The sequence below is a fragment of the Notolepis coatsorum genome (assembly GCF_963971535.1).
Source record: "Notolepis coatsorum genome assembly, chromosome: 7".
NCBI classification, from domain to species: domain Eukaryota; kingdom Metazoa; phylum Chordata; class Actinopteri; order Aulopiformes; family Paralepididae; genus Notolepis; species Notolepis coatsorum.
Window position 1 is genome coordinate 149,434,366 of NC_140171.1, and position 22,009 is coordinate 149,456,374.

General features: G+C 46.1%; 1 protein-coding gene across 2 annotated transcripts in view; it reads right to left on the reverse strand.

Annotated features, from left to right (window-relative positions):
• Positions 1-900: 900 nt before the first annotated feature.
• Positions 901-22,009, reverse strand: part of mtif2 (mitochondrial translational initiation factor 2) — a 47,119-nt gene continuing 26,010 nt past the window's right edge. The window contains exons 9-14 of one of the 2 annotated variants that reach the window (XM_084318523.1): positions 14,681-14,885; positions 13,570-13,822; positions 10,904-11,044; positions 6,951-7,115; positions 6,023-6,163; positions 901-1,196 (exon numbers count right to left, since the gene is read on the reverse strand). In XM_084318523.1, coding sequence (XP_084174649.1) covers positions 1,027-1,196; positions 6,023-6,163; positions 6,951-7,115; positions 10,904-11,044; positions 13,570-13,822; positions 14,681-14,885 — 1,075 coding nt within the window. In that variant the 3' untranslated portion in view covers positions 901-1,026. The remainder of the gene's footprint in view (positions 1,197-6,022; positions 6,164-6,950; positions 7,116-10,903; positions 11,045-13,569; positions 13,823-14,680; positions 14,886-22,009) is intronic. The other variant, XM_084318524.1, reaches the window with a different exon arrangement.

A 22,009-nucleotide genomic window follows, 5' to 3' on the forward strand; every position in this document is an offset into this window, starting at 1 on the left:
GTACCGGTATCGGTTCAAATGTGAAAGGTACCCATCCCTAATGACAACTATTAAAGAAACTTGAAACTTGAATTCCCAATCCCCTTCCTGGTCGCTGCGCACCTACCCCCCACAGTCGGTCTGGGAGAGTGGAGGCTACCACGTGCTTCCTCCGACACACATCCAGCCAATCAACCGCTTCTTTTCACCTGGCAGCACGGATCCTCCCTGAGAGGGCGTAGCATGTGGGAGGACCACACTATCCCACTCAGGTCCTATCCGCGCTTAGCAGGCGCCCCGACCGAACTGTAGGAGTCGCTGTTTACAACGACCCGGACCCACCCCGCCAGCGTCTCCCACCCTCTGATACAGCCAATTGTATTAGTGTGAACGGCCAGCCAAGCTGGTGACAACCCCGGAGTTGTGAGCTGGACTCGAACAGGCGAATCCAGCTCACAGCTCCGGGGTTGGTGACGAACGCAATCTCCGCTACGCCACCTAACCGCCCGCTACAGGTCAATTTCAACCAGACACACACGCTTCACAAACAGCTTTTTCCCCACAGCAGTCCGAACACTGAACACCCTGCCCCCCCCCCCCCCCCCCCACAGACGGGCAAGCATCCTGACTGAAATTAACATGAACTGAACTGACACTAACCGACACTTGTTATATGTGACTGTCCTGTATGTATTTATGTATTTATTGTGGGGATTGGGAGGTGGGAGGGGGGCGTTTGATGTTCCATGTTGATGTCCCAGTGCTTAACTAACATGCTGTACCGCAAACGATTACCACCAACCATAGTTGTGAGGCATTAAAGTATCTTGTATCTTGTGGATACAGGAGGTTGGAGTTGATACAGGAGGGGTTATAAGGCTATAAAGAAAACAGATTTGTAGTCCAAGATTAGTTGAAAATTCATTTAATTTAATCCTTCAAACACGACTCTTAGTAATCTGACAAACAATTACCTGTTTGAAAAGGTATCTGTAACCTGATGATTTCTTTGTAAGGGATAACAGTTTTTTTTTGCCCACAAGTGTCCTAAAATCCAGGGTCCCAGGAGATGGTCTGTTGAGTGTTCGTCTCCTCGTAGCAGATGATCACGTCTCCAGGAGTGACCTGGATGTTTCCGTCCAGAGAGAGGCCGCACTCCATGCCCGTCTTCACCGTCTGCACGTCGTCTTTGTGGTGTTTCAGAGCCGACAACGAACCTAAACACAGGAACATGTTGTAAAGAATCGTCTTTAGGACAAAAGTATAAAAAAGATACATAACCTTAACAAGAAGTTATAATCCGGGATTCATTTGACAAGACTCAAATATTGGGTATATTCGCTTGTTCTTGACTTGGAGATGGAAAAATGCAATTTCTGGAACTCAGCCCATCATAGCTCAAAATACACACCTGTTTTTACAAACATTACAAATATAAACCAACCTTTTATAGCCTCAAAAGTCATGTAAAACTCAGAATGAAATCAACTCCACAGTGCAATTTATACAGACAGGAGCTCGACGTTGCATCGGTTTGTGTACAATTCTCCAGAGCTGGACTAAGAACTATCGCTTTAATACTAAGAACTAATCGCTTTAATACTAAGAACTATCACTTTAATACTAAGAACTATCGCTTTAATACTAAGAACCATCACTTTAATACTAAGAACTATCGCTTTAATACTAAGAACTATCGCTTTAATACTAAGAACTATCGCTTTAATACTAAGAACTATCGCTTTAATACTAAGAACCATCGCTTTAATACTAAGAACCATCACTTTAATACTAAGAACTATCGCTTTAATACTAAGAACCATCGCTTTAATACTAAGAACCATCACTTTAATACTAAGAACTATCGCTTTAATACTAAGAACCATCGCTTTAATACTAAGAACTATCGCTTTAATACTAAGAACTATCGCTTTAATACTAAGAACTATCGCTTTAATACTAAGAACCATCACTTTAATACTAAGAACTATCGCTTTAATACTAAGAACTATCGCTTTAATACTAAGAACTATCGCTTTAATACTAAGAACTATCACTTTAATACTAAGAACTATCGCTTTAATACTAAGAACTATCGCTTTAATACTAAGAACCATCACTTTAATACTAAGAACTATCGCTTTAATACTAAGAACTATCGCTTTAATACTAAGAACTATCGCTTTAATACTAAGAACCATCACTTTAATACTAAGAACTATCGCTTTAATACTAAGAACCATCACTTTAATACTAAGAACTATCGCTTTAATATTAAGAACTATCGCTTTAATACTAAGAACTATCGCTTTAATACTAAGAACTATCGCTTTAACACTAAGAACTATCGCTTTAATACTAAGAACTATCGCTTTAATACTAAGAACAATCACTAATACTAAGAACTATCGCTATAATACTAAGAACTATCGCTTTAATACTAAGAACTATCACTTTAATACTAAGAACTATCACTTTAATACTAAGAACTATCGCTTTAATACTAAGAACTATCACTTTAACACTAAGAACTATCACTTTAATACTAAGAACTATCACTTTAATACTAAGAACCATCACTTTAATACTAAGAACTATCACTTTAATACTAAGAACTATCACTTTAATACTAATAACTATCGCTTTAATACTAAGAACCATCACTTTAATACTAAGAACCATCACTTTAATATTAAGAACTATCGCTTTAATACTAAGAACTATTGCTTTAATACTAAGAACCATCACTTTAATACTAAGAACTATCGCTTTAATACTAAGAACTATCGCTTTAATACTAAGAACCATCGCTTTAATACTAAGAACTATCGCTTTAACACTAAGAACTATCGCTTTAATACTAAGAACTATCGCTTTAATACTAAGAACCATCGCTTTAATACTAAGAACTATCGCTTTAATACTAAGAACTATCACTTTAATACTAAGAACTATCACTTTAATACTAAGAACCATCACTTTAATACTAAGAACTATCACTTTAATACTAAGAACTATCGCTTTAATACTAAGAACTATCGCTTTAATACTAAGAACCATCACTTTAATCCTAAGAACCATCACTTTAATACTAAGAACTATCGCTTTAATACTACTTAATACTAAAGTGATGGTTCTTAGTATTAAAGCGATAGTTCTTAGTATTAAAGTGATGGTTCTTAGTATTAAAGCGATAGTTCTTAGTATTAAAGTGATAGTTCTTAGTATTAAAGCGATAGTTCTTAGTATTAAAGCGATGGTTCTTAGTATTAAAGCGATAGTTCTTACAGTTGTTGATCAGTAGAGTCCTTTCTAGTACTCTTCGCTAACAGTCAACAGGCTGCAAGTATTCCTGTGTTGTCATTTACCTATAATGGTTCCATCTACTTTATTTATATATATATATTTTTTATTTTTTTTTGAAAGTCCGATGACGTCAACATTTCGTTTACCGCTAAATGAAACCTATGAAGTGTGCTGCACGTTCACGCCACAATACACACTTACCTAGGATTTGACTTGATTCAACAACAAAGCAGTCGGGGCGATGGCGAGCCGAAAACGGTCTCAAGTGTGGTTACACTTTACAAAGCTAGATGCAGACAATGCTCGCTGCAATATTATATATATATATATATATATATATATATATATATATATATATATATATTAACAAATTGTTCTAAATAAATAATAATGATAATAAATCATTTGAAGTTTGGACAATTTATTTTTTTACAACCGAGGTAGGTAGATAAAACATTTTGAGACTAAAGTACCTAAAAAAAAGGTACCGCTGGGTACCGGTATCGGTTCGAATGTGAACGGTACCCAACCCTAGATATTAGATAAGGGTATAACCTGGCAACACCTACCGCTCCAGATGACCTCTCGGCCCGCGGCAGTCTGAACTAACACCTACCGCTCCAGCAGTCTGAACTAACACCTACCGCTCCAGCAGTCTGAACTAACACCTACCGCTCCAGATGACGTCTCGGCCCCGCGGCAGTCTGAACTAACACCTACCACTCCAGCAGTCTGAACTAACACCTACCGCTCCAGCAGTCTGAACTAACACCTACCACTCCAGCAGTCTGAACTAACACCTACCGCTCCAGCAGTCTGAACTAACACCTACCACTCCAGCAGTCTGAACTAACACCTACCACTCCAGCAGTCTGAACTAACACCTACCGCTCCTGCAGTCTGAACTAACACCTACCGCTCCAGCAGTCTGAACTAACACCTACCGCTCCAGCAGTCTGAACTAACACCTACCACTCCAGCAGTCTGAACTAACACCTACCGCTCCAGCAGTCTGAACTAACACCTACCGCTCCAGCAGTCTGAACTAACACCTACCACTCCAGCAGTCTGAACTAACACCTACCGCTCCAGCAGTCTGAACTAACACCTACCGCTCCTGCAGTCTGAACTAACACCTACCGCTCCAGCAGTCTGAACTAACACCTACCGCTCCAGCAGTCTGAACTAACACCTACCACTCCAGCAGTCTGAACTAACACCTACCGCTCCAGCAGTCTGAACTAACACCTACCGCTCCAGCAGTCTGAACTAACACCTACCGCTCCAGATGAGCAGTCTGAACTAACACCTACCACTCCAGCAGTCTGAACTAACACCTACCGCTCCAGCAGTCTGAACTAACACCTACCGCTCCAGCAGTCTGAACTAACACCTACCACTCCAGCAGTCTGAACTAACACCTACCGCTCCAGCAGTCTGAACTAACACCTACCGCTCCAGCAGTCTGAACTAACACCTACCGCTCCAGATGACGTCTCGGCCCCGCGGCAGTCTGAACTAACACCTACCACTCCAGCAGTCTGAACTAACACCTACCACTCCAGCAGTCTGAACTAACACCTACCACTCCAGCAGTCTGAACTAACACCTACCACTCCAGCAGTCTGAACTAACACCTACCGCTCCTGCAGTCTGAACTAACACCTACCGCTCCAGCAGTCTGAACTAACACCTACCACTCCAGCAGTCTGAACTAACACCTACCGCTCCTGCAGTCTGAACTAACACCTACCGCTCCAGCAGTCTGAACTAACACCTACCACTCCAGCAGTCTGAACTAACACCTACCACTCCAGCAGTCTGAACTAACACCTACCGCTCCTGCAGTCTGAACTAACACCTACCGCTCCAGCAGTCTGAACTAACACCTACCGCTCCAGCAGTCTGAACTAACACCTACCACTCCAGCAGTCTGAACTAACACCTACCACTCCAGCAGTCTGAACTAACACCTACCGCTCCAGCAGTCTGAACTAACACCTACCACTCCAGCAGTCTGAACTAACACCTACCACTCCAGCAGCAGTCTGAACTAACACCTACCGCTCCTGCAGTCTGAACTAACACCTACCGCTCCAGCAGTCTGAACTAACACCTACCACTCCAGCAGTCTGAACTAACACCTACCGCTCCAGCAGTCTGAACTAACACCTACCGCTCCAGCAGTCTGAACTAACACCTACCGCTCCAGATGAGCAGTCTGAACTAACACCTACCACTCCAGCAGTCTGAACTAACACCTACCGCTCAAGCAGTCTGAACTAACACCTACCGCTCCAGCAGTCTGAACTAACACCTACCGCTCCAGCAGTCTGAACTAACACCTACCGCTCCAGACGACCTCTCTGCCCCGCAGCAGTCTGAACTAACACCTACCGCTCCAGCAGTCTGAACTAACACCTACCGCTCCAGACGACCTCTCTGCCCCGCAGCAGTCTGAACTAACACCTACCGCTCCAGCAGTCTGAACTAACACCTACAGCTCCAGACGACCTCTCTGCCCCGCAGCAGTCTGAACTAACACCTACCGCTCCAGACGACCTCTCTGCCCCGCAGCAGTCTGAACTAACACCTACCGCTCCAGCAGTCTGAACTAACACCTACCGCTGCAGCAGTCTGAACTAACACCTACCGCTCCAGCAGTCTGAACTAACACCTACCGCTGCAGCAGTCTGAACTAACACCTACCGCTCCAGCAGTCTGAACTAACACCTACCGCTCCAGACGACCTCTCTGCCTCGCAGCAGTCTGAACCTCAGCTGCCGGTCCAGGAGGCCCTTCTGCACCCTGCAGCCGGCCACCGCCAGCTTCTTCTTCCCCACGGTCACCTCGAACAGGGCGAGGACCGACGCCTCGCCTGGAGGGACACAGTGAGAGGAGCGCAGAGTGGATCAGACAATACAACAGCCATGGTTAGGCTAGGCAGGGACAGTCAAATAACAGCCATGGTTAGGCTGGGCAGGGACAGTCAAATAACAGCCATGGTTAGGCTGGGCACGGGACAGTCAAATAACAATTTTTATTGGTCTTATGTAATATTCAAATTTTCTCAAATACAGAATTTTCAAATTGAATTACTGAAATAAATGTACTTTTCCTCGATATTCAAATGTATTGAGATGCACCTGTATTATCGGTAATATATAAATATTAGGGCTGTCAGTTTATCGCGTTATGAAAATTAACTAAAAATGTTTTTTTTTTTTTTAATCTCATTCATTCCATAATAACGTAGAATACACATTTACAGACTTTTCTTTAAATGGTCCATTAGCATGTTCTTGGTATCTGATTCTAGGGACATCTATGGATCTCAGGGAATGTATTCCCAGTGTCAGAAATACTGTGTCTGTTACTAGGCTATACACCAGAATATCAATTAATTTTTATTTATTTTTTTATCTTTGACTGTGAATAACACCATGCTAAAATTGACCAGACCTGAATTCTGCCATCCGGACACATGCAATTTGAAATATGATTATAGAATATAGAACATCAGGGATAAAATGGTTATGCGATTAAAATGTGATTAATTAGATTAATTAATTACAAATCCTGTAATTAATTAGATACATTTTTTAATCGCCTGACAGCACTAATAAATATATATACATATAAAATAACAGTTGTAAGCCACATACCGACCACGCGCTCGGCGACCACCGGGGGCAGCTTCCCGCTCAGCTCCTCCTTCAGCTCGTCGATCAGCCTGTAGATCACCTTGTGCAGCTTGAGGGGCACGTCCTTCTTGGAGGCCATCTGCTGGATGGACTTGTTGGCAGAAACGTTGAAACCATAAATGGTGCCTGGTCAAAAAGAATCAACTGGCTTGAGAACGTAGAGCTGGAGAAAGCCAGTCACACACATCAGGTGTGGATATTGAACAACATCTGAATTTAGTGCTAGTAGTACAATTACTACATGAAAAAGGAAATGCAACAGATGTCTTTTTCATAGTTAAAAGGACCATACCAGTCTAGGACTGACCTCGACTAGTCGACTAATTGATCGAAAGGAGCCGCAGTCGACTGCCAACCTCTTAGTCAAATGTAAAAAAATATATATATTTGTATCATTCTTTCCAAAAGCAAAGAGGCATATGAATGGTGTTTAGTAAGGTAAGCCGATATCAACACACAGCGTATACATCTACGAACACAAGATTAGTTAAAGACGGGGGGCGATCTCCGCTAACGGTGAGAAGTCTACATTAGACTGGTATGCTCCTTTAAACTATTTAAAGTTTTCTGAAAATGTACCAAGAATCCTTTTTTTTCATGCACTTTGTATATGGGGACTAAGTAAGATACAGGCAGTGGAGATTGATAATCAATCAGTAAGATACAGGCAGTGCAGTTTGATAATCAGTCAGTAAGATATAGGCAATGCAGTTTGATAATCAATCAGTAAGATACAGGCAGTGCAGTTTGATAATCAGTCAGTAAGATATAGGCAATGCAGTTTGATAATCAGTCAGTAAGAATCAGTCAGTACAATATAGGCAGTGCAGTTTGATAATCAGTCAGTAAGAATCAGTCAGTACGATATAGGCAGTGCAGTTTGATAATCAGTCAGTAAGAATCAGTCAGTAAGATATAGGCAGTGCAGTTTGATAATCAGTCAGCACAACAGCATTGTATAACAAAATCTGAGAATTGCAGAATTACAACAAGTTAATTCTGGTGGAATTCCAATTTAAAAGGGACATATTATGTATGTTTTCAACAATATATAGGACTATATGATTATGTGGAGCATGTTACGTTTTTTCAAAGAAACCTTAATTAATTATTTCCTGCCCTGCCATTCGTAAAATAAAACATTTACTAACTGGGCAGTACATTAAGTAGGTACCGTTTACTAACTGGGCAGTACATTAAGTAGGTACCGTTTACTAACTGGGCAGTACATTAGGTAGACAGCGTTTACTAACTGGGCAGTACATTAGGTAGTGTTTACTAACTGGGCAGTACATTAGGTAGGTAGTGTTTACTAACTGGGCAGTACATTAGGTAGTGTTTACTAACTGGGCAGTACATTAGGTAGACAGCGTTTACTAACTGGGCAGTACATTAGGTAGGTAGTGTTTACTAACTGGGCAGTACATTAGGTAGGTAGTGTTTACTAACTGGGCAGTACATTAGGTAGACAGCGTTTACTAACTGGGCAGTACATTAGGTAGGTAGTGTTTACTAACTGGGCAGTACATTAGGTAGACAGCGTTTACTAACTGGGCAGTACATTAGGTAGGTAGTGTTTACTAACTGGGCAGTACATTAGGTAGACAGCGTTTACTAACTGGGCAGTACATTAGGTAGTGTTTACTAACTGGGCAGTACATTAGGTAGTGTTTACTAACTGGGCAGTACAATAGACAGTGTTTACTAACTGGGCAGTACATTAGGTAGTGTTTACTAACTGGGCAGTACATTAGGTAGTGTTTACTAACTGGGCAGTACATTAGGTTAGGTAGTGTTTACTAACTGGGCAGTACATTAGGTAGACAGCGTTTACTAACTGGGCAGTACATTAGGTAGACAGCGTTTACTAACTGGGCAGTACATTAGGTAGACAGTGTTTACTAACTGGGCAGTACATTAGGTAGTGTTTACTAACTGGGCAGTACATTAGGTAGTGTTTACTAACTGGGCAGTACATTAGGTAGTGTTTACTAACTGGGCAGTACATTAGGTAGGTAGTGTTTACTAACTGGGCAGTACATTAGGTAGTGTTTACTAACTGGGCAGTACATTAGGTAGTGTTTACTAACTGGGCAGTACATTAGGTAGACAGCGTTTACTAACTGGGCAGTACATTAGGTAGACAGCGTTTACTAACTGGGCAGTACATTAGGTAGTGTTTACTAACTGGGCAGTACAATAGGTAGGTAGTGTTTACTAACTGGGCAGTACATTAGGTAGACAGCGTTTACTAACTGGGCAGTACATTAGGTAGACAGCGTTTACTAACTGGGCAGTACATTAAGTAGTGTTTACTAACTGGGCAGTACATTAGGTAGTGTTTACTAGCTGGGCAGTACATTAGGTAGACAGCGTTTACTAACTGGGCAGTACATTAGGTAGACAGCGTTTACTAACTGGGCAGTACATTAGGTAGTGTTTACTAACTGGGCAGTACATTAGGTAGGTAGTGTTTACTAACTGGGCAGTACATTAGGTAGGCCGCGTTTCTGGCTCCAAACACCACAGCTAGTTGATTTCTTGTGACATCACCAAGGGCACTAACTGTGAACAGCTTGTTTAGGCAGTTAATCTGAAGACCTCAAGGCCAAACGGTTCCCCCTGTACCTAAATAACATTTCAGACCAAAAGTCCATACAAAGACTAGGCAAAACCCATTTTCCATAATGTGTCCCCTTTAACACATTGGACGCCAAAAACGAGTATACTCGTTATTGCCCGTCATGCGTTGTGCGCCAGAAACGAGTTAACTCGTTTTTGGGATCAATATTTCATTTTTTCGCCATGGCATTCATAATTCATCCAGCTTCCCTGCGCTGCTGCAGCTGGACCCTGTCTGATATTGCAACATTTACATTTTACATTTAGTCATTTAGCTGACGCTTTTATCCAAAGCGACTTACATGTTCTGTACGACAAGCCATCAGGAAGGGCACAACTCTATCAGCTGAGCAACAATGTTCATCAAAGTGTTGAGTGCTACAGTGTAGGTTAGTTTATTAGGACAAGTGCATGACAGTAAGGTTAGTTCGTTTTTTTTTTTTTTTTTAATACCGCCGCCTGGTGGATGTCGGGCAAGTTACACTCCAAGCCAAACCGGAAGTGGCGCTCGGTGCATCGAGGAAATTCCTCCGGCAGTAATATCTTGTAGCGTGGATCTAGATACACACTCGAGTGCATTGGGATCGCTTTCGAAACGCAATAATCAATATGATTTAGGCGTTTATTGCGTCATACAAACGGGAAATGGATCTAGCAGATCGACGTCAAATAATTGGAATATTTTTCCTCCAGTCTCATTGGCGAACAGTAAGAGGGAACTAACGTTATTTTCAGCCCGATTGTTTATTCATTTCACGGCAATCCATCTGATCAACGTATCAACCCATAGTAAAAAAAAGACGCTACTGATGATCAAGGAATTATAAACGACCCCCCCCCCCTTTCCTTCACACATGATGAAGCATAATGTATACCGATCATATACATTTGAATTTTTTAATATAGCGTGTATAGGAGAGAAACGCCAATCGATAATCTTTCATATGCGTGAGGGCCTATAACTAGTGTTTTAGGAATTACTGCAGAAAACCTTAAAAACATACTTATATTCTCGACGGTATTAACACAACAATGTATGAATGAAAAAATATAACGTTCCCACATCCGGAACGATAGATACCCGATGTTGAATGGGCCATAGTAATGTCAATATAGCTATAATATTTAAAAAGTTATAGCCCTGCAAAGAAGGTAAACATCTCCATAGGGTTACAGCACTGGCAGACTGGGTATAATGATGGGTACAATGCATGGCGGACAATGTGTTAAAATGGATTCATTGGCAGCCTGGACCAGTGGAATGCAGTGAGCAGTTTACTAGGGAGGCACACCTGAGAAGGTCTCGGCCATGGTGACGTCTTTCTCCGAGATGTCTCCGATACCGAAGTGGACCACCTCCATCTGACACTGGTCCTGGGAGTCGTAGCTGTCCAGGATGTTCAGGATAGTCTCCACGGAGCCGTCGACATCCCCTAGTGGCCAAGGTCAAAGGTCAACTCACCAAATGCATTGCTAATATGTTGGAACAACACAACTGGGTATCCGATGCAATTGCTTTTGAAAAGTAAAACAAAAGAATTTAAACAAATATACACCCTTGACACTTAAATCCCACCATAGACTCAGTTTCTTCCCCTCAGCAGCTCGCCTGGTAAACGAGTCAGGTGTCCCCCTGCTCCACCCCCCCCTCTATGGCGAGCTGCTAGGGCTGGACTTTTGGACTTGAACTTTGTGCTGCACTGTATACATGTCCCCAACCACTGCACTTTATTGTCTTATCCGTTGTCTCACTGTTCTGTCCTGTTTTGCACTTTATTACTATTTGTTATTCTTATTTGTGAAAAAAGTCATGCCACTGAAATGTCGTATCACGTTTCATTTGTATATACAATATGGTGAATAAATAAATCTGAATCTGAAAGACATTCGCTTTGAAACAATCACTAATTTATTGAGATAATCCCAAGAAACTCGCCTCATCTGATCTTTCCTTGACGTTGATATTTATTTCATGTCATATTTTATGGACTGTGTATTATGAAGAGTACAGGTCCACAGGATGCATGAAGACTTCCAATGGCACCAAACAGACCAATCAAATGCATGGCACCAAACAGACCAATCAAATGCATGGCACCAAACAGACCAATCAAATGCATGGCACCAAACAGACCAATCAAATGCATGGCACCAAACAGACCAATCTGCACACAGGTTTGGAAGTCTGTAAAGTGCAGCAGCAACACCCCTCGGGCACGGGCACATGTTACAAGTTAGTAACATTTTAATCACAGCTTCCCTGAACGGCTGAATATGGTCTCCTGTTGGAGGGTCACTTGGAAGGTTCTCTCTCTGATTTCAGTTGAGGTGTGTGTTCACAAATACTCGTCACAATGTTCCTCACATTGTTTGACGAATAATGCCACTTACTTAGCTGCCAGAGATGTACCCGTCCTGTTGACTTGTTGTTCACAATGTGTACAACTTCTATCAACTTACATCATCTAAATGTAAATGTACATGGTGACTGAACTGTCCTGGGGCACAGGAAGAACATACTAACTGAACTGTCCTGAGACACAGGAAGAACATACTAACTGAACTGTCCTGAGACACAGGAAGAACATACTAACTGAACTGTCCTGGGGCACAGGAAGAACATACTGACTGAACTGTCCTGGGGCACAGGAAGAACATACTGACTGAACTGTCCTGGGGCACAGGAAGAACATACTGTCCTGGGGCACAGGAAGAACATACTGACTGAACTGTCCTGGGGCACAGGAAGAACATACTAACTGAACTGTCCTGGGGCACAGGAAGATACCAACTGAACTGTCCTGGGGTACAAGAAAATACAAACTGAACTGTCCTGGAGCACAGGAAGAACATACTGACTGAACTGTCCTGGAGCACAGGAAGAACATATCTGAATTCTTAAAATGGGTGGTATTCCCCTTTAACCTCCGGGAACATTCTCAGGGACTTGGAGTCATTAACTATTACATCCAACCAGTTCAGGAGGCGAGACACGGACTAGAACAGATATTGAGAAACAGCCAAAGTATCCATCGCACCTTCCAGGCTCTAATATTGAACACAAAGTGTCATGCCTGTGAGCCGCCACTAGGGGCAGAGTGGCTAACTATGACTGAATGAATCACTGAATGTGTGACATCAATGACATTGGTACCCACCTTTGACGATGAGCGGTAAAGACAGCTCATTGGTACCCACCTTTGACGATGAGCGGTAAAGACAGCTCATTGGTACCCACCTTTGACGATGAGCGGTAAAGACAGCTCATTGGTACCCACCTTTGACGATGAGCGGTAAAGACAGCTCATTGGTACCCACCTTTGACAATGAGCGGTAAAGACAGCTCATTGGTACCCACCTTTGACGATGATCGGTAAAGACAGCTCATTGGTACCCACCTTTGACGATGAGCGGTAAAGACAGCTCATTGGTACCCACCTTTGACGATGAGCGGTAAAGACAGCTCATTGGTACCCACCTTTGACGATGAGCGGTAAAGACAGTTCATTGGTACCCACCTTTGGCGATGAGCGGTAAAGACAGCTCATTGGTACCCACCTTTGACGATGAGCGGTAAAGACAGCTCATTGGTACCCACCTTTGACGATGAGCGGTAAAGACAGCTCATTGGTACCCACCTTTGACGATGAGCGGTAAAGACAGCTCATTGGTACCCACCTTTGACGATGAGCGGTAAAGACAGCTCATTGGTACCCACCTTTGGCGATGAGCGGTAAAGACAGCTCATTGGTACCCACCTTTGACGATGAGCGGTAAAGACAGCTCATTGGTACCCACCTTTGACGATGAGCGGTAAAGACAGCTCATTGGTACCCACCTTTGACGATGAGCGGTAAAGACAGCTCATTGGTACCCACCTTTGACGATGAGCGGTAAAGACAGTTCATTGGTACCCACCTTTGACGATGAGCGGTAAAGACAGCTCATTGGTACCCACCTTTGACGATGAGCGGTAAAGACAGCTCCTGGCTCTCGCGGCTCTCGCTGGGCCGCAGGGCGAAGCTGTGTCTGTTTGCCCGGTAGGTCGCGACCTTCCGCTGCCTCCAGGTGAGGTGGGCCATGCCCTCCCGCCCGGCCACGTAGCTCTCATCGTGTTGCCGCTGCTTTGCCTCGATGGCGTCCAGGTCCTCCTTCTGTCTGTCCTGCTCTTCCTTGTAACAGCGCCAGTCCACCACCTCCCTGGCTCTTTGCTGCCGGGATGACAAAGAGAATTGAAGGCGCGCACTTAAAACAGCACCTCTGCGAGACAATATCAAACAATTCCCCCATCTCAAGCCCCGCCCTCTTTTCTCGATCCTCTGATCACAACGGTTGCACTGTGTACACATATAAAAACAGAATAAAGGTGAATTGCATACACACACAGTTAATGAATTTAGCTGTGGGTGCAGCTTTGGTGTTCTTTGAGCCAGTTTTTTTTTTATCCACTTTTTCTCCCATTTTCTATATTTTCTCCCATCCCAATTTCGTATCATCCAATTCAACCCTCCCCTGTCACGAACGCTGTTTCTTGCCTCCCACAAGCCGGCTGCAATGTGGACTAAGTCATACATAGCACAAGTCCCCTCCGGTACTTGAGGTAACAGCAGTCGCATCTTTTCACCTGCGCAGCTCGATCTCTCAGTGGCGAGGAGTACCGCGTGGGAGGCTCACGATGCCCCCGACACTTCCTGATTCTACTGCGCAGGCGCACCAACCGACCTGTAGGAGTCGCTGTCCACAACGCCCGATCCCCACCCATCAGTTTCCCACCCCCTAATACGGCCAATGTGTATTAGTATGAACGACCAGCTAAACTGAAAGCAATGTGGAGCGCTGGGCTCGAACAGGCAAGCCCAGCGTCTCCGTCATTTGTGGCGAGCGCCTTGCCCACTACGCCACGTAGCCGCCCCTTTGAGCCAGTTTTTAACAGTTTTTCCTTTAATTGTTCAAGCGTGTTACAGGTCCGGATATGTGTAGGCATAATGTTCCAATACTGTGTGGCTGTTCCAGGGGTTAATGACATCACAGGCTGTCTCAGGGGGTTAGCGACATCATCATCACCACACCTCTGACTCCACCTCCAGCAGCTCGTCCCCCGCTGAGGGCAGCTCCCTCCAGCCCACGATCTGCACAGCGGAGCTCGCCGTCGCTGTGCTCACGACACAGTCGTTTTCGTCTAACAGGATACGCACTTTGGCCCAAGTCTTCCCTGCGACCAGGATGCAGCCCTTCTTCAGAGTGCCTCGCTGCACTATGGCTGTTGTAACAGGCCTGGGGGGAAAGACGTTTTTACGTTTCAAACCAGGGAGGGTGAAAATAATTAGGGATGTCCGATATTGGCATTAAAATGTAATATCGCAAAATATCGGTTTTCAAAAAATACGTTTTTATTTTTTTTTACATTTATTTAACCTTTATTTACCCAGGCATGCAAGTAAGAACAAATTCTTATTTTATTTATTGTCAAAAGTATGCATAATGTTGTGTTAATTCCACGACAAGAGATATGTAATAATGTTAATTACCTGAAATTATTCAGTATATATCGGTATCGGTTGATATCGGAAATTAAGAGTTGGACAATATCGGTATACCGGTTATCGGTAAAAAAAAAGCCAATATCGAACATCCCTAAAAATAATATTGGAAGAGAAAAATAGGGTAACAATGGACCTCATGCACCAACATTCTCGCAAGTTTCCTCGTAAATAACCCCATAAACCCACGACAGTTACACCCGGAGTCATCGACACGTGGAGAGGTTAAGTTGCCAAAATGATCGCAGCTGCGAACTCCTTGAATGAAGTATGTCACTCATTCTTAAACTGGAAGCGCGTTCTCGTACACCTGCATTTGCATACAGACACGCCCCGCCAGCTCCTTATAAGGCGAGGGCCGTGTGAAAAACGGAAGCGAGAGGCTCAACATTGCATCTGTGCTGTGCTGACCCCCGTATTCAACTGGTAACGAGGAAGCCATTTGCGACTGATACATTTTTTTATTAGATTAAAATGTATTGTCACTGTAACTGAGGGGTACAATTCCCTGACTGTATTACTAGATATGATACTTACTACCACTACCTTTGTACTTAATATTCGGCCACCCAGTACACGGCATAAATATATTATCATAAACACTCTCACGTAGATGAAACGGATCCAACACAAATGTACGAAGTCGAAGTATGCGTTTATTACTACACAGCAATGGTGTGTAGAGCAAGCACTTAATCACTTAATTACATTTATGAATTGAAATAGTATGCACTTTTATGGCAAAGAGTATTCGTCGGTATATCAATAGAGAATGTCCAATCTCTGATGGCGCAGGTGGTAAATATACGACCTGGAATAGTTAAGGAATAACAGCAATGATACTTTAATGATTATACTAGATACACTAAGGGGGGGTTAATCCGGTCGCTTGTAAGCCGACAGGAGTAGAAGGGGGGGGGGGGTAGAATCCGGCTGCCTCGTCCGGCCAAGGGTATCCCAGGTGAACCCACTGTAGTGCCGTTCAATGCGCCGGCGATCCTTGGACCACAGATGAAAGCAGGTGGACTCTTTGTGGGCCGGCTCTCTCCGGTCCACGGGGGAGAGACGTGAAGCGACCTCGTCTTGCAGAGCGTCTCCTCACCTTGCGTCCTCTCCAGGGGGGGGGGTTCCAACACACGGCAGTGTCGGGGGTCTTTATCCATGGAATAATCAAAGTATACAAAGCATAATCCGTGCCTGGGAAGGCGGGCTGTCGTCGGTAGAATAATCCGGTATACAGGTCCACTCGCTCATCGGCTCTGGGGCTCCTCGGGTGCAGCTTCACATGGGGTCAACCACCCTGGGTAAGCAGCCAGTTCTCTGCCCGAAACGATGGGGTACTGACTACGGTAGTATTCTCACCGCACGAAGCACTATATATTAACAGACTATTATTAGCTTAATAGACTACGTCCAACTCGACGATATAGTGCCAAATATGACTATTCAAATATTAATATACACGATGTCTCAATACCGATGGTAGGCGAACTTGGCCTTACTCCCACACGTGGCGTCGCGGGGAGGCTTTACGTCTGTGACTCTATTGGAGGGTAAGAAACTGGACTGAAAAGAAAGTCCTACTTTAGTAGCGCAGTATATATACGCACTATGAACAAATAGTCCCATTAGTGGTGCGGTAGCCAGATTCCTACGCGGAACTAGGACTTGTTCGTACATGTGGAGCGGTACGTTTGAACTGGGTCTGAGGGGTATGGCAGCCTGGCACCAAGGTCTCGACCAATAGTAGAATGGAGACTATTATGGGATGTTCAGTAGGCTAGAATGGATATTCAATGCATATTGTACAAGGAATATACAAGGGATATCAGGGAATATTAGAGAATATACAAATACAATAAATATATATATATAAATAAATATATATATTCGGTTTAATCTGGCCCTTCACAACAGCCACCCCCTGAATAGGTCCCAGACCTAATCAGTTAAACAGAGACAGATTAATCGCGTTGTCTATTTACACATAAGGGTTTGCTGTAGGGGTCAGTCAACTTCACAAAGTCATAGGGTTGTAGGGTCATGGTCATCATCGATTGTGTCTGGGAGTCGAGGCAGTTCTATGAGCCTCGCCACGGGACGGGTGTAAGTGCGACCCTGGACGAGCACTTCAGCTGCTCGGACCTTGCCGTCGGCACCGGTGATCACTTTGCTTACGCGGCCGGCCGGCCACATAGCTCTGGGCAGTGATTGATCAATAATCATGACGACTGTTCCTTCTGTCAAATTGTCTCTCTCCTTTACCCACTTCTGGCGGGTCTGTAGAGACGGTAGGTAGTGCAGTAGGAAACTGTTCCAAAACTTGTCGGCTAATACTTGGCTGTACCTCCACATTCGTCGGCCGTTCGCTTCTTCAGGCCGGTACATTGTCTGGGGTAATGCAGGATCTAGCCGCCCCATCAGGAGTGTGTTGGGGGTAACTGGGTCGATATCCGCCACATCACTGGAGACATATCCGAGGGGCTTCGAGTTAAGTACTCCCTCAATCTCCGTGAGGACTGTCATTAGGACTTCTTCCGCCACAGTCTGGGCCCCAAGTACTGCGTACAGGGCTGTCTTTATGGAGCGCACTTCTCGTTCCCAAGTGCCACCGAAGTGGGGTGCGTTTGGGGGGTTGAATTGGAAATCAACCTGTGCTGGAGCGAGGTGGGTCTTAAGTTCTGGGCCCATAGCTTGGAAGCTCTCTCTCAGCTCTCTTTCGCCGCCTTTGAAGTTTGTCCCATGATCGGACAATAGGGTAGACGGTCTTCCTTTCCGTGATGTGAATCTACGGAAGGCCATAAGGAATGAGTCTGTGCTCATGGTCGGGAGAAGCTCGATGTGTATCGCTCTGGTGGTCATGCATTTGAATACAATACCCCACCGCTTCTCGGTTCCTCTTCCTTTCTTTATGTGCAGCGGGCCAAAGCAGTCCATACCCGTTGAGTGGAATGGCTTGTCACCGATTCGGGGGCGACATGGAGGAAGGTCAGCCATCCTTGGTATGCTGGGCTGCGCGCGCCACTTGCGGCAGTCTAGACATGTTCGCTGGAAGCGTCGTACCGCCTCTCTTCCTTGTAGGATCCAGTAACGACGTCTGATTTCCGCGAAGACTCTTTCTGCTCCTGCGTGATGTACATCCTCATCGTATTTCTTTATAATCAGCTCTGTGACCTTGTGTCGGCTGTTCAATACGATCGGGTATTTAATGTCATCCGGTAGATTGGGGGCTCTGCGTAGGCGACCACCCACTCTGATGAGGGTATGAGCGTCGCTCTCGGGGGCCAGATGAATTAATCTGCTGTCGGATGGGACAGGCTTTCCTCCCTGTAGACAGGCCAATTCATCGGGGAACGAGTCTCTCTGGGCTCGCTGCAGTAGAAGCAATTCTGCTTCCTCGTAGTTAGCTGCTGACATATCAGCGGGGGACTTGCACTCCGGGTGGTACCGCAGGAATGTTCTTTGTTGTGCACTCTCTATGGACGTGCAATCGTCTATGTTAGGGTCGGTGGAGGCTACGGTGCTCAATCCACAGAACACAGACTTCTTATTTTCCACCTCCTCTGGACTTGCTTCCCTCGGGATAGGCATGGGCCACTGTCCTTCCGGGAGTCTTAGGAATGCGGGGCCGTCACTGTAGACATTGCGACGGGTGAGGTCATCCAGGGGCATCCCCCGGGTGATGACGTCAGCTGGGTTCTGTTTTGTATCAACGTAGCGCCACTCTGTTTCTCCGGTTAACTCTTCGGTTAAGTCTTGAATCTCGGTGACTCTGACTCCCACGAAGACTTTGTACTTGCATGAGTCCGATTTGATCCAGGCGAGTACCGTCGTGGAATCTGACCACAGGATTGTTCTAGACACCGGTATGGTGAGCTCACGTTGGATGAGCGTGGCTAGGTGCGCTCCGGCTAGGGCTGCGCAGAGCTCTAGACGTGGGATAGATTGTTGCTTGCGTGGGGCTATTCTCGAGCGGGCGAGGACAAATGCTGTGTAGATCTCTCCCCCCTCGTCTTGGGCCCGCAAGTAGGCTACTGATCCGTATGCGACCTCTGAGGCGTCACTGAATACGTGTAAGTCCATTTTACATGTCTCTGGCCTCACCGTGGGTGGGAAGTAGCTTCAGCGCATATTAACGCCTGGGAGTGAGTGGAGCTCCATCTCCCACTCTCTCCAGGTGGATGCAAGGTGTGCGGGAATGGGGTCGTCCCAGCCCTGGTCCTTGTCCCACAATGCTCGTACAATCATTTTTGCCCTGGTGGTGTACGGTAGAATACATCCTAGCGGGTCATATTGTCGGGCGAGTGTTGTGTACACACTCCGTCTGGTGGTCGGCGCCGCCGCCGGCCTTCCCTGCTCCGTAGTCAGGGGCTTGTGTCTGTAGTGAAGCGAATCTGTTTTGAATCGCCACACCAATCCCAGGGTCATCTCCTGGGCTTCTCCCGGGATTGTAGCCATCCAGGTCTCGCTGCTGGCTGCCTTGTCCTCGGAGAAGAGGCTGCGCAGTACTTGCGGATCGCTGCTGGCCCACTGCCTGAGATCAAAGCCGCCTTTGATCAATGAGGCGCGGAGTTTAATCAGGAGAGCCTCGACTTCTTCTTGGGTTGAAAGGCTTTGTTGTCTACGTAGAAGCTGTTCTTTACGCTGTGTCGGACCTCTTCGTCCGCTGCTGGGTCCTCTGCTACATGTTTCTGTAGTGCAAATGTAGCACAGCAGGGGCTGCACGTCGTTCCGAAGGGGAGGACTTCCCATTGGTAGATGGCTGGGTGCTCATCTCCTGGCTTCTCTCTCCATAGGAACCGTAACAGGGGCTTGTCCGCCTCTACTAATCTCACCTGCAGGAACATTCCTTTAATGTCCCCGCTGATGGCCACCTTTTCCTGGCGGAAGCGGAGTAGAACGCCGAGTAGGGAGGGGCCGAGTGTGGGACCGGGCAGTAACTCTTTATTTAGATTTTGGGATCCGATCTGGTAGCTGCAGTTAAATACTATGCGGTCTTTACCGTTGTGATGGACCTTGTGGTGGGGCACGTACCACGATTCAGTGGTCTGGTCAGCCTCTTTAATGTCCATCTTTGTGACGTGTCCCGCTGTGATGAGCTTCTCAATCTCAGCGCGGTATACACTCTCTTGGGCGGGGTTCTTGGCTAGGCGCCGTTCCGTGTTCAGCAGGTACCGTTCTGTGGCGTCTGTCTTGGCGTGGAAAGTAGGCATTCCTTCTCGCCGCAGGAGTGGCGTGGCGTATCTCAACACGCCGTTGACCGGGACTCTCTTGGTCCCTGTCTCGAGGAGGTGAATGGCGTAAATGTCATCTTTAGAGCGAATGTCTTTCTTTCCGTTCTTAAAGGGCATTTGTTCCAAGGTCCATAGCCGCTCTACGTGTTGCAGGAGTGCGGTTTCTCCCTCTGTGACTCGGGAGTGGAGACATCTAGTGGCTGTACTTCGGTTGAGAGATTTGGCGAGCGGGCCTTGGAGAGTCCATCCCAAACGGGTCTCGACTGCTGCAGGACAGCCTCGGGGTCCGGTATGAACCCGGTCTATCGGGACAATGAGGTCTGCATGGTCGGAGCCTATCAACAGGGTCGGCATAGCATTGTCTATGAGCGGGATCGGTAACTTGCGCAGATGTGCATATTTCTCCATCAGCTTGGCGACGGGGTATGTGTACCGCGACAGTCCTATTTCTTGGCTGGTGAAAGCGTCTGTAATCTGGTACCGTCGCTCCGGCTGGCCGCTTGCTGCGATAGAGAATGAGACATTCTCGCCCTTTATCGTCTTCAAATCTCGTCTTATTGTCCGAATTGTCATTTGGGTTTCGCTTCCCCGCAGCCCTAGCTGGGCCGCAGCGGAGGCGAGCAGCAGGGTCTTCTCTGACCCGTCATCGAGGACGGCGTAAGTGTCCAGGACTTTATTCTGGTAGCTTAGTGTCACACGCACTACTTTTAGGAGTACTCGGGCTCCACTGCTGCTGGCGGGATCGATGTACATGACGCTCGCTTTGCGGCTGGATGGTGCAGGTGAAGGGCGCCGTCTGTTACTGTCGTGAAGTATGTCCAGATGGGCTCCATCGCACTTGGTGCACCTTTTCTTTAAGCGGCATTCGGCTGCCATGTGTGAGCGCGCACAGCGAAAACAGCGCTTGTTGGACTTTATCCATTGACCTGCTTCCTCCGCGTTCAGCTTGGGGAAGGAGTCACATTGCGCTAGCCAGTGTTCTTTCTCACAGTAGGGGCACACTATCTTCCACTTCTCCGTTCTGGAGGGGGTACTGTGGCTCCTGCTGCTCGGTACTGACTCCGATTGGTGCATCACAGTCACCGATCTTCTTCCATCATTTAGTCGTCTGGTTCCTTCTCTGGAGCCAGGGGGTGCTCCGTCCGAATGTATCTAGCCGTAGGCTGCTGACTTCTCTCGCCAGGAAGTCTGCTAGATCGAGGAGGTTCGGTTCGGGGCCATTCGGGTCTCTGTGGTCCCTCTGCCGCCTAAAGCGCTCCTGACGAGCGGGCGGCAGCTTCTCCAGAATCCTTTCCACATTTGAGTTGGCGTAAAGTTCATGCCTCCCCTTCTCTCTTTGCGCTCCCAACATCCCTACCAGGGACTGCACTCTGATGGACAGGTCGTCCAGTGCTCGATTGTCTATTGCTGGGGGTAAGCGGTCGATGTGTCGGATCTCCTGGATCACGTAATCCCATATGCGCCCATACCTCTGGTCCAGTGCTACCAGCGCTGCTGTGTATGGGGTGGTGGAAGTCGCGTAGGCGAGCGCTATATTATGTGCGCGGGGCACCTTTAAGTGCTTCAGTAGGATGGCGTATTTGTGGCGTTCATCCAATACATCCACCAACATGGTCTCCAGACA